Source organism: Labrus mixtus, chromosome 11, assembly GCF_963584025.1.
Source record: "Labrus mixtus chromosome 11, fLabMix1.1, whole genome shotgun sequence".
Classification (NCBI taxonomy): Eukaryota; Metazoa; Chordata; class Actinopteri; order Labriformes; family Labridae; genus Labrus; species Labrus mixtus.
Genome location: NC_083622.1, coordinates 401,421 through 413,921, shown reverse-complemented (window position 1 = coordinate 413,921; position 12,501 = coordinate 401,421). Strand labels below are relative to the sequence as shown.

General features: G+C 47.1%; 2 protein-coding genes and 1 long non-coding RNA gene across 12 annotated transcripts in view; 1 reads left to right on the top strand and 2 right to left on the bottom strand.

The window, feature by feature from the left end:
• gon4lb (gon-4 like b) overlaps nucleotides 1-9,418 on the top strand; it is a 38,006-nt gene extending 28,588 nt beyond the window's left edge. For 4 of the 10 annotated variants that reach the window (XM_061049480.1, XM_061049479.1, XM_061049478.1 and 1 more), the window contains 11 exons: nucleotides 91-1,557; nucleotides 1,636-1,861; nucleotides 1,940-2,097; nucleotides 2,287-2,484; nucleotides 6,133-6,276; nucleotides 6,664-6,957; nucleotides 7,068-7,166; nucleotides 7,450-7,573; nucleotides 7,675-8,911; nucleotides 9,001-9,103; nucleotides 9,181-9,418. In XM_061049480.1, the coding sequence (XP_060905463.1) occupies nucleotides 91-1,557; nucleotides 1,636-1,861; nucleotides 1,940-2,097; nucleotides 2,287-2,484; nucleotides 6,133-6,276; nucleotides 6,664-6,957; nucleotides 7,068-7,166; nucleotides 7,450-7,573; nucleotides 7,675-8,911; nucleotides 9,001-9,103; nucleotides 9,181-9,297 (4,167 nt within the window). In that variant the 3' untranslated portion in view covers nucleotides 9,298-9,418. The remainder of the gene's footprint in view (nucleotides 1-90; nucleotides 1,558-1,635; nucleotides 1,862-1,939; nucleotides 2,098-2,286; nucleotides 2,485-6,132; nucleotides 6,277-6,663; nucleotides 6,958-7,067; nucleotides 7,167-7,449; nucleotides 7,574-7,674; nucleotides 8,912-9,000; nucleotides 9,104-9,180) is intronic. The other 6 variants (XM_061049484.1, XM_061049486.1, XM_061049481.1 and 3 more) reach the window with 6 other exon arrangements.
• Nucleotides 6,295-6,722, bottom strand: LOC132983238 (uncharacterized). Its single transcript, XR_009674818.1, has 3 exons — nucleotides 6,609-6,722; nucleotides 6,423-6,559; nucleotides 6,295-6,373 (listed from the first exon to the last, which is right to left on the bottom strand). It is a non-coding gene; the product is annotated as an uncharacterized LOC132983238 (long non-coding RNA).
• An 885-nt stretch (nucleotides 9,419-10,303) lies between the features above and the next one.
• The window catches only part of tmem79b (transmembrane protein 79b), a 2,440-nt gene continuing 242 nt past the window's right edge, over nucleotides 10,304-12,501 (bottom strand). The window contains exons 1-4 of the mRNA XM_061049488.1: nucleotides 12,176-12,501; nucleotides 11,310-11,500; nucleotides 10,730-10,961; nucleotides 10,304-10,643 (exon numbers count right to left, since the gene is read on the bottom strand). The exon at nucleotides 12,176-12,501 is cut by the window's right edge and continues 242 nt beyond it. Of these exons, the coding sequence (XP_060905471.1) occupies nucleotides 10,442-10,643; nucleotides 10,730-10,961; nucleotides 11,310-11,500; nucleotides 12,176-12,501 (951 nt within the window). The 3' untranslated portion in view covers nucleotides 10,304-10,441. The remainder of the gene's footprint in view (nucleotides 10,644-10,729; nucleotides 10,962-11,309; nucleotides 11,501-12,175) is intronic.

Sequence of the window (12,501 nt, the reverse complement as noted above, 5' to 3'; positions counted from 1 at the left end):
ATAAAGAGTCCATCAGTATTAACTCATCCATTCACACACATTCACACACTGATGACTGTCTAAATGTTCTTTGATGGTTTTCACCTACAGAACAGTCAGATGATCATCCAGAAGACTCGTCTCGACTCCAACTCTTACCCTCCCTCCCTTCCACCAGGTTGCACACTAAGGCTCCACCCCTACTGGCTCACCAAATCCTACCCTGCAGCAACCCCCCACAGACGCATCTTCAAATTGGCCCACAATGCATCACTGCTGCCCCTGGCCAAAGCCCCAGAAGACAGACAAGCAGATGTAAAAGCAGACAGACAGGTTCATATGCAACCAATGAGCCTCCTGTCCCCTCCCCCTCCAGGTTTTGCTGAACTGGCGGCTTTGTCTCAACCCTATGGGGCTGTCCCATTGGCTGCTGTTCAAACAGTCCCCGCCCCCCCTGCATGTCCTACGGTTACAAAGTCTTGCCTTCCTATTGGCCAGAGATTGCATCAGAGCTTTTTTATGAAACAGAAGAGCAGCTCCACACCCCTGTTCCTGCCCCTCCCCTCTCTGACCTACCCTGATACTACTAGTCCCATAATGCCATGCTCAGCTACTGCTCTAAAGCCAGGGTATTTCGTCCTCCGGATGGTGTGGACACCGCCTGCTCAACCCACAGCTCTGCCCACTGCTACCTCCCAACCCAAAGCTCCGCCCACTGCTACCTCCCAACCCAAAGCTCCGCCCACTGCTACCTCCCAACCCAAAGCTCCGCCCACTGCTACCTCCCAACCCAAAGCTCCGCCCACTGCTACCTCCCAACCCAAAGCTCCGCCCACTGCTACCTCCCAACCCAAAGCTCCACCCACTGCAAACTCCCATCACAAAGCTCCGCCCACTGCAAACTCCCATCACAAAGCTCCGCCCACTGCAAACTCCCATCACAAAGCTCCGTCCACTGCTACCTCCCAACACAAAGCTCCGCCCACTGCTACCTCCCAACACAAAGCTCCGCCCACTGCAAACTCCCAACCCATTGGTCCGTCCACTGCAAACTCCCATCATGCTGTTAAGCAAAAGTTTGAAATATCCGTCAATGAGGAGCAGGAGGACATTGAGCCGCATTCCACTCGGCCACTTCTCCCCGTTGACAAGAGACAGGAGGAGGAGGAAAGTTTCACTTCAACAATTAATCCAAGGTTGTCTTGTGCAGGACAGAAGGAAAAGGAGGAGGAGGACTTGCCTGGTCCAGTTTTGGTCACTTTAAACGGAGGAGAGAAGTCTGGTGAAGAGGAAGAAGACAGGAGAGAGGAGGGAGGAGGAGAAGGGGAGGAGGATGCAGGAGGGGGAGGGGCAGGAGGGCAGGAAGGAGAGGAGGAACAGGAGGAGGAACAGAGGGAGGGTGGAGAAGGAGAGAAGGAAGAAGATGGAGAGAAGGATAAGGATGAAGATCAGGATCAGCAGGGGGAGGAGGAGGAGGAGGAGGATGAGGATTTTGATGACCTTACACAGGATGAAGATGAAGAGGAAGTGATGTCATCAGCTTCGGAGGAGTCAGTGCTGTCTGTTCCAGAGTTACAGGTAAACAGGAAGTCCTTGATTATTAGTCACATGATCATAGAGAAAAAGACTGAAGCAGCTGACTTTTGACCTTTTCAGGAAACCATGAAGCAGCTGACGTGGTTGGCGGCAGAGCGGCGGCTCTGTGCAGACGGAGACTCAGAGGAGGATCACTCTCCCACCTCCCCCGGCTCTCAGGAGGAGGAGGAGGAAGAGGAGGAGGAGGTGCCTAAGGAGGAGGAGTCTGGAGAGGGAAGGGGAACAAAGGAGATACGAGGCGAGGGGACGCCCAGAGGAGGAGGAAATCGTCCAGGACGAGGGAGAGGTCAGAGTTGTCTCTGTGATGTTAAAGCCAAAATGTTATTAAAGTGACGTGTTCTGAAGGATTCTCGGCTTGCCACAGGGCGGAGTCGTCCTCTTCGCGGTCTGAGAAGGAGTCGTCAGGAGCGCCACAGCGTCGACACCACTAAACTGTTACTGCTGTATGATGAAAACATCCTGGACAACGACCCGCACAGAGAGAGCAAAGATGTTGCGTTCGCACAGAGCTACTTAAACAGGGTAAATCCTGTTTACACTTGACATGCTGTTTAATCTACCAATCTTTATTTGTACAATTCATAACAAATGTTATGTAGTAAGGTGGCATGCTGCGACAACTGAGAATGTTGAGATGTTTTTTAGCAACCATCAGGGACAGTAAACCATCTCAGTAAACGTTGACTTAGAACAATGTCTCTGTGTTTACAGGTACGTGAGGCCCTGCAGGATTTACCTGGACAGGCTGGGGAGTTTGTGTCTCTGCTGAGTGAGTTTGAGCAGGCGGGAGAAGGACAAGAATTGATAATGTTGTTCAGGAAGCTGCGCTGCATTCTGGGAGACCGAACTGACCTTCTCAGAGATTTTGCCGCATTCCTCCACCCTGAGCAGGCGCTGCAGTGCGGACTGGTGAGTAGCACAGTTGTAACTCTGGGGAACATCTGCAGGATCTGAGGTGTTAAGGCCTTTGCACACCAAGTCAGTTAAAACTCATAACACAGTGATCAAGCAGTGAAGATGATTTAGTGTTTCTTTCACTAAATTTAAAAAAGCAGTGTCTGTACACAAAATAAGACAAGAGCAAAACATAGATATGACAGTTTCACCTGTTGATAAAGGAGAGTTTCACCTGTTGATAAAGGAGAGTTTCACCTGTTGATAAAGGAGTTTCACCTGTTGATAAAGGAGAGTTTCACCTGTTGATAAAGGAGAGTTTCACCTGTTGATAAAGGAGAGTTTCACCTGTTGATAAAGGAGAGTTTCACCTGTTGATAAAGGAGTTTCACCTGTTGATAAAGGAGAGTTTCACCTGTCGATAAAGGAGAGTTTCACCTGTCGATAAAGGAGAGTTTCACCTGTCGATAAAGGAGAGTCACCTGTTGATAAAGGAGAGTTTCACCTGTTGATAAAGGAGAGTTTCACCTGTTGATAAAGGAGAGTTTCACCTGTTGATAAAGGAGTTTCACCTGTTGATAAAGGAGAGTTTCACCTGTTGATAAAGGAGTTTCACCTGTTGATAAAGGAGAGTTTCACCTGTTGATAAAGGAGAGTTTCACCTGTTGATAAAGGAGAGTTTCACCTGTTGATAAAGGAGAGTCACCTGTTGATAAAGGAGTTTCACCTGTTGATAAAGGAGAGAGTCACCTGTTGATAAAGGAGAGTTTCACCTGTTGATAAAGGAGTCACCTGTTGATAAAGGAGAGTTTCACCTGTTGATAAAGGAGAGTTTCACCTGTTGATAAAGGAGAGTTTCACCTGTTGATAAAGGAGAGTTTCACCTGTTGATAAAGGAGAGTTTCACCTGTTGATAAAGGAGAGAGTCACCTGTTGATAAAGGAGAGTTTCACCTGTTGATAAAGGAGAGTTTCACCTGTTGATAAAGGAGAGTTTCACCTGTTGATAAAGCAGTTTCACCTGTTGATAAAGGAGAGTTTCACCTGTCGATAAAGCAGAGTTTCACCTGTTGATAAAGGAGAGTTTCACCTGTCGATAAAGCAGAGTTTCACCTGTTGATAAAGGAGAGTTTCACCTGTTGATAAAGGAGAGTTTCACCTGTCGATAAAGGAGAGTCACCTGTCGATAAAGGAGAGTTTCACCTGTCGATAAAGGAGAGTTTCACCTGTCGATAAAGGAGAGTTTCACCTGTCGATAAAGGAGAGTTTCACCTGTCGATAAAGGAGAGTCACCTGTCGATAAAGGAGAGTTTCACCTGTCGATAAAGGTGTATCTCAGGTTGATGGTATATAACAGGTGTATCTCAGGTTGCTGGTATATAACAGGTGTATCTCAGGTTGCTGGTATATAACAGGTGTATCTCAGGTTGCAGGTATATAACAGGTGTATCTCAGGTTGCTGGTATATAACAGGTGTATCTCAGGTTGCTGGTATATAACAGGTGTATCTCAGGTTGCTGGTATATAACAGGTGTATGTCAGGTTGGTGGTATATAACAGGTGTATCTCAGGTTGGTGGTATATAACAGGTGTATCTCAGGTTGCTGGTATATAACAGGTGTATCTCAGGTTGCTGGTATATAACAGGTGTATCTAAGGTTGCAGGTATATAACAGGTGTATCTCAGGTTGCAGGTATATAACAGGTGTATGTCAGGTTGGTGGTATATAACAGGTATATCTCAGGTTGCAGGTATATAACAGGTGTATCTCAGGTTGGTGGTATATAACAGGTGTATCTCAGGTTGATGGTATATAACAGGTGTATCTCAGGTTGCAGGTATATAACAGGTGTATCTCAGGTTGGTGGTATATAACAGGTATATCTCAGGTTGCTGGTATATAACAGGTGTATCTCAGGTTGCTGGTATATAACAGGTGTATCTCAGGTTGGTGGTATATAACAGGTGTATCTCAGGTTGCAGGTATATAACAGGTGTATCTCAGGTTGCTGGTATATAACAGGTGTATCTCAGGTTGCTGGTATATAACAGGTGTATCTCAGGTTGCAGGTATATAACAGGTGTATCTCAGGTTGGTGGTATATAACAGGTGTATCTCAGGTTGCAGGTATATAACAGGTGTATCTCAGGTTGCTGGTATATAACAGGTGTATCTCAGGTTGCTGGTATATAACAGGTGTATCTCAGGTTGCAGGTATATAACAGGTGTATCTCAGGTTGCTGGTATATAACAGGTGTATCTCAGGTTGCTGGTATATAACAGGTGTATCTCAGGTTGCTGGTATATAACAGGTGTATCTCAGGTTGGTGGTATATAACAGGTGTATCTCAGGTTGCTGGTATATAACAGGTGTATCTCAGGTTGCTGGTATATAACAGGTGTATCTCAGGTTGGTGGTATATAACAGGTGTATCTCAGGTTGCTGGTATATAACAGGTGTATCTCAGGTTGCTGGTATATAACAGGTGTATCTCAGGTTGCAGGTATATAACAGGTGTATCTCAGGTTGCTGGTATATAACAGGTGTATCTCAGGTTGCTGGTATATAACAGGTGTATCTCAGGTTGCTGGTATATAACAGGTGTATCTCAGGTTGCTGGTATATAACAGGTGTATCTCAGGTTGCTGGTATATAACAGGTGTATGTCAGGTTGCTGGTATATAACAGGGTTGCTGGTATATAACAGGTGTATCTCAGGTTGCTGGTATATAACAGGTGTATGTCAGGTTGGTGGTATATAACAGGTGTATCTCAGGTTGCTGGTATATAACAGGTGTATGTCAGGTTGGTGGTATATAACAGGGTTGCTGGTATATAAGCTGGTTGCTGGTATATAACAGGTGTATCTCAGGTTGCTGGTATATAACAGGTGTATGTCAGGTTGGTGGTATATAACAGGGTTGCTGGTATATAAGCTGGTTGCTGGTATATAACAGGTGTATCTCAGGTTGCTGGTATATAACAGGTGTATGTCAGGTTGGTGGTATATAACAGGGTTGCTGGTATATAAGCTGGTTGCTGGTATATAACAGGTGTATCTCAGGTTGCTGGTATATAACAGGTGTATGTCAGGTTGCTGGTATATAACAGGGTTGCTGGTATATAAGCTGGTTGCTGGTATATAACAGGTGTATCTCAGGTTGCTGGTATATAACAGGTGTATGTCAGGTTGCTGGTATATAACAGGGTTGCTGGTATATAAGCTGGTTGCTGGTATATAACAGGTGTATCTCAGGTTGCTGGTATATAACAGGTGTATGTCAGGTTGCTGGTATATAACAGGGTTGCTGGTATATAAGCTGGTTGCTGGTATATAACAGGTGTATCTCAGGTTGCTGGTATATAACAGGTGTATGTCAGGTTGGTGGTATATAACAGGGTTGCTGGTATATAAGCTGGTTGCTGGTATATAACAGGTGTATCTCAGGTTGCTGGTATATAACAGGTGTATGTCAGGTTGCTGGTATATAACAGGGTTGCTGGTATATAAGCTGGTTGCTGGTATATAACAGGTGTATCTCAGGTTGCTGGTATATAACAGGTGTATGTCAGGTTGCTGGTATATAACAGGGTTGCTGGTATATAAGCTGGTTGCTGGTATGTCAGGTTAATAATCATCATCACTCTCTGAATTCTGCAGTTTGAGGAGCAGCAGGCGTTTGAACGAAGCCGCCGATTCCTGCGACAGGTAGAGATCAGCTTCGGAGATAATCCGTCACATTATCAGAAGATCATCAAAGCTTTGCAGACTGGACCAGACCTAAGTCCAATCAGCGTCCAGGAGGTACATCAACTGGACCAGTTTAACCATTATCATTACTGTACAGACCAGTTTAACCATTATCATTACTGTACAGAGACCAGTTTAACCATTATCATTACTGTACAGACCAGTTTAACCATTATCATTACTGTACAGACCAGTTTAACCATTATCATTACTGTACAGAGACCAGTTTAACCATTATCATTACTGTACAGAGACCAGTTTAACCATTATCATTACTGTACAGACCAGTTTAACCATTATCATTACTGTACAGAGACCAGTTTAACCATTATCATTACTGTACAGACCAGTTTAACCATTATCATTACTGTACAGACCAGTTTAACCATTATCATTACTGTACAGAGACCAGTTTAACCATTACACTTTCTTATGTTTCAGTTAAAATCTCAGATGGCCACGCTGCTAAAAGGCCACAATCATCTACAAAATGAATTCTGGGTATTTTTTGACAATCTCCGCCCACCCCCTGCCCACCTGGGACAGTTTGAAGAAGCCCATTGGCCAGAGGAGGAAGGGACAGAGGTTATTGGCCATGAGTCAGGAGGCGGGGCCAGCAGTGGCTTTGAGGAAGTGACCCTCCCAGAGCTAGAAGAGGAAGAGGAGGGGCAAAAGATCGCACCACTGACGAGCCGGCGCCAAAGGAGAAAAATGGACGCCCACAGAAATTACAAGGTCTGCTCACTCAGTAAAGAAACGTTGTTGAGCTTTAATCAACAGGGAATGGTCAGTTTCATTTTTCTAGGACTGTGATTGGTTGTTTAGAAAATGTTTTATGTTTCTAGGACTGTGATTGGTCAGATAAGGACTGGTCATGCCTCTGTCCACACTCAAAGATCCGAAGGCACAGAAGGAAAGGATGCTCTCGCTGCCATGGCAACAAGGTGTGTCTCCTGTATAAAACATGGACGTAGTCTTAGCAACATCACCCACTGGTTTCTGAAGCACACTTTTAGTTAACAGTAACAGGTGAAGAGGCGGGGCTTAAGACTCCTGACTAACTTCAATAACGCATGTGTATCAGACTCCTTTGAGAGCCTCAAGTGGACACTCAAGGAACTGCGGCTTTTTGGCTTAACTTTTCTTCACTGCAGGTTGCTGCTTGGTGTCATCAGGTGTTAATGAGAGACAGGTAAAGAGGCTATCAAATGTCTATTTCTTCTCCAGACCTCAGGGGGCGTGTCCAGGGCCATGAAGAGTCTGGACCCTCTGTACTCTCAGATAAGATCCGACCACCATCAACCAGGTGAAGACCTTGAGATGAAGGGGGATGACGACAGTCCTCAGCCAGGTATGTACCTGTCCTGGATGTAGTCAACAGACAGGTGTTTAAAGTGTGTTATATATGATGACAGGTGTGTTATATGACAGGTGTGTTATATTTGATGACAGATTGCAGTAGTGCATCATGGGAAGGCTCGTTCCCCCTTACTGAAGAGAAGGAGGAGGAGGAGGAGGAGGAGCTTGATGAGGTGGAGGATGATGAAGATGAGGAGGAGAGTAAGAGCAGTGAGAAGGAGCAGAGCCCAACTGTGAAGAGGAGCAAGAGGGAGGAGACGCTGCAAACCCCTACCGCCTCCATAATTATCACCTCCTCCATCTCTCCTACCACCTCCTCCACCCCCCATCCCTCTACCACCTCCTCCACCACCACCTCCTCAAATCCCTCTATGACCACCTCCTCCATCTCTCCTACCTCCTCAAACCCCCATCCCTCTATCACCTCCTCCACCACCACCACCTCTTCAAACCCCCATCCCTCTATCACCACCTCCTCAAACCCCCATCCCTCTATCACCTCCTCCACCTCCTCTACCACCACCTCTTCAAACCCCCATCCCTCCACCACCACCTCCTCAAACCCCCATCCCTTTATCACCTCCTCCACCCCCCATCCCTCTATCACCTCCTCCACCACCTCCTCAAACCCCCATCCCTCTATCACCTCCTCCACCTCCTCTACCACCACCTCTTCAAACCCCCATCCCTCCACCACCACCTCCTCAAACCCCCATCCCTTTATCACCTCCTCCACCCCCCATCCCTCTATCACCTCCTCCACCACCTCCTCAAACCCCCATCCCTCTATGACCACCTCCTCCACCCCCCATCCCTCTATCACCTCCTCCACCACCTCCTCAAACCCCCATCCCTCTATGACCACCTCCTCAACCCCCCATCCCTCTATGACCACCTCCTCCACCCTCCATCCCTCTATCACCTCCTCCACCACCTCCTCAAACCCCCATCCCTCTATGACCACCTCCTCAACCCCCCATCCCTCTATCACCTCCTCCACCACCTCCTCAAACCCCCATCCCTCTATCACCTCCTCCACCACCTCCTCAAACCCCCATCCCTCTATCACCTCCTCCACCACCTCCTCAAACCCCCATCCCTCTATCACCTCCACCTCCCCTGTGTCCTCTCATTCCTCCTCATCTGTTTCCCCCTTTACATCCATCTCCTCCTCATCCACCTCCTCCATCTGTCCCGCTGTCTGCACCTCCTCACCCCCCTCCTCACCCCCCTCTGCTCCCCCTCGGCCCAGTCCTCCTCCTGACCTCCCGGTCTGTGCCAAGAACATTTCTCTGACAGCGAGTGGAGAGAAAGTCATCCTCTGGACCAGGTACAGTTCCCCCTCTTCGAGGAGGCGCATGAGAACAGTGGAATCTCCTTTTTGAGGAGCAGTTTAAAAATTCTTTTTTGTTCTTTCAGAGAAGCCGATCGAGTCATTCTAACAACGTGTCAGAAGGACGGAGCCAATCAGAACACATTTCAGGCAATCTCTATTCTGCTCGGCAACAAGACTCCCAGTGAGGTGATTGGCTCGTCGACATTCGGGCTGGGATTGGTCACATTTTGTAAACTGTTGTTGACGCTTCCTTTTGTCTTCAGGTCTCACGCCGGTTTCAAGATTTGATGCGTTTGTTTCGAACTGCCGCTCGTCACAGCAACTCTGAGGATGTGACTCCGCCCACAGAGCCAGCAACAGCCAATGAGGGTGAGGACTGATACCGGCCAATCAGTAGAGCTGTGGGTTACAATCCCAGAACTTTTATTGTGAAAGGATTTAAAAGTTTCCTGTAAAAAATGTAAATTTATAAAATAAATTATTCCATATTTTCTCAAGAAATGTTTGTGTGTTTAATAAAATATAATAAATAAATCTATATAAATAATCAGATTTATTAATAATATAATAAATCTATATTATTATTAATAAAAAAGAAATCTGTAGTTTTATTAGACTATTATGTTTTGACCAGCAGGGGGCATTTGGCGTGTGCAGACTGCCATGACGTCATAAACACAAGATGGCGCCCTTTATTAACAGTCTATGGTAACTAATGCTGCATTCAGGTGCTGCTCGGTGCTCCAAGTTTCGAGTTGGGAAGTCGTTCTTCAGTGTGTTCACATGATTTCAGTTCAGAAAGTCTAAATGTTGTAACAACAACAAAAAACAGCGTGGACGCTACGAAGAAGATCAGTGAAATGTAACTGTTGGTGTGCAATACCTGAATTAATTATAATATAATTAAGTATGTTAATATTGACAAAAGACGATTCTGACGGGCACCTTCTTCGACTTGAGCAGGTGCTCGTGCATTTGAAACTCGTTTTTCCGATTTGTCCGACACCACATGAATGCAGCATACCATCAGCTCAGTGATCGAGAGATCTGATTGGTCATGTGAGATTTAAATGTTCTTCATCAGATGAAAACGTTTGATTCAACTCACCACTAGATGGCGCCTTCACAGGTAGCAATAAAGATCAACTGAAAAGTTTTATTAAAAGAGGGGGGTGCTGGTGGTGCAGTGGTTAGTGTGCGTGCCCCATGCATGGAGGCCGTCGTCCCAAGCGGGCGGCCCGGGCTCACATCCCACCCGTGGCCTCCCTCCCGCATGCCACTCCCCCCTCTCTCTCTCCCTGATCTCCGACTCTATCCACTGTCCTATCTCGCCATTAAAGGCATAAAAAGCCCAAAAATAAATCTTTAAAAAAAACAGGACAGGAAGAGAGTGTCATGATTTATTTTATTGATACGACAGGAAGTCAACAGAAAGAAAAAATATTTGACTAATAAATATTTAAAGAAAATCAACTTTTTAAAATCATCTTTATTCAGTTTGAGTAAAAAAAAAAAAATCAGATCTCAACCGTAGAACCGCTGTCTGCCGGGTGGAGTCAGAACCTCCTCAGGAGGAGCTGGGACGCTGAAGATGGACCCGCCCGCCTCCAACGAGAAGATGAAGTAGATGTTGGCAACCATCATGGCGACACTCGGCAGGAAGGAGAGACCGAAACCGAAACCACGGATGCTGCTGCCGAATGCTGCCGCCACCCAGTACACCAACCTGCATAGAAAACAAACGCACCTTTAAAGGTCAAACCGTCTCTGAGACACAAAACAAACGCACCTCTGATGGTTTTTTGATCTTACCGTCCTAAAGCGAAGACGATGGTCAGCAGAGGGAGGAGCTTCAGGTGCTCCTGGCTCAGGTACATCGCCATGACGACCAGCTGCAGGAAGTAGATCAGGAACAAGGAGGATGAGTCAGAAATGAAGCGCCGATGGACTGTGACCTCCTGAAGCTCCGCCTCCTTCTCCTCGTCATCATAAAGGGCTCGAATCACACCTGTCCTGAGCCGGCTGACACCCAGAACTATCCAACCTGAGAGACAGACAGGTGAGACAGACAGGTTAAAGAAACAAGTGAGACAGACAGATGAGACAGACAGGTTAAAGAAACAAGTGAGACAGACAGGTGAGACAGACAGGTTAAAGAAACAAGTGAGACAGACAGGTTAAAGAAACAAGTGAGACAGACAGGTGAGACAGACAGGTTAAAGAAACAAGTGAGACAGACAGGTTAAAGAAACAAGTGAGACAGACAGGTTAAAGAAACAAGTGAGACAGACAGGTTAAAGAAACCAGTGAGACAGACAGGTGACAGAGTGACAGGTGAGACGTTGTCATGGAAACAACAACTGTGTGAGCTCTTCGTTGGTGTGTGTCTCACCGAGGACGATGGGCACAGCGGCGAACACGGAGCAGCGTAGTGCGTACACGAGTCTGAGGGGGGCGTCGCCCAGCAAGGGGGCGTCGAATGGCAGGAAGACAAACCCCCCCCACACCAGGAAGGGGAAGAACAGCGCTGATGTCATCAAAGACACGCCCACCTTCAAAGCATCCCTGTTAGGACAGCCTCCCCTGCCTGAGAGAAAGACAGGTTAAACCCCGCCCACCTGTATGACAAGTCATTGTAACAACCAGGTCAGGTTAAACCCCGCCCACCTGTAGGACAAGTCATTGTAACAACCAGGTCAGGTTAAACCCCGCCCACCTGTATGACAAGTCATTGTAACAACAAGGTCAGGTTAAACCCCGCCCACCTGTATGACAAGTCATTGTAACAACCAGGTCAGGTTAAACCCCGCCCACCTGTAGGACAAGTCATTGTAACAACCAGGTCAGGTTAAACCCCGCCCACCTGTAGGACAAGTCATTGTAACAACAAGGTCAGGTTAAACCCCGCCCACCTGTATGACAAGTCATTGTAACAACAAGGTCAGGTTAAACCCCGCCCACCTGTATGACAAGTCATTGTAACAACAAGGTCAGGTTAAAACCCGCCCACCTGTATGACAAGTCATTGTAACAGCAAGGTCAGGTTAAACCCCGCCCACCTGTATGACAAGTCATTGTAACAACCAGGTCAGGCTAAACCCCGCCCACCTGTAGGACAAGTCATTGTAACAACAAGGTCAGGTTAAACCCCGCCCACCTGTATGACAAGTCATTGTAACAACCAGGTCAGGCTAAACCCCGCCCACCTGTGAGAAAGGTAAGAGAAATTGAGGCTTCAAAGAGGTGAGACAGGTAAACTTGCATGCGGCAGGGGGCTTGTCCTCTGTCCAGTCATACTGGTAGCCATGTTGGTTGTAGTCCTGTGGGACTCCTCGGGCAGCAAGGAAAGGGCTCTTCTCTGACTCCATTTCCCAGAATACCTCACTCTCTTTGGGTGAGGATGGGGAGAGGAGAACAGTCACTGCAGGGCTAAACACCTGAGCTGCTTTCTGCGGCAGGTGGTTTTCTGTAGGCTCCTCCTCCTCTTTCAGGTGTGTTCTAGGCTCCGCCCCTTCCTGTTTACCTCCCCCTGCTCCTCCTCCTTGACCCCTCTCTCCCTCCACCATCAGCCCTCTCTCACTCTC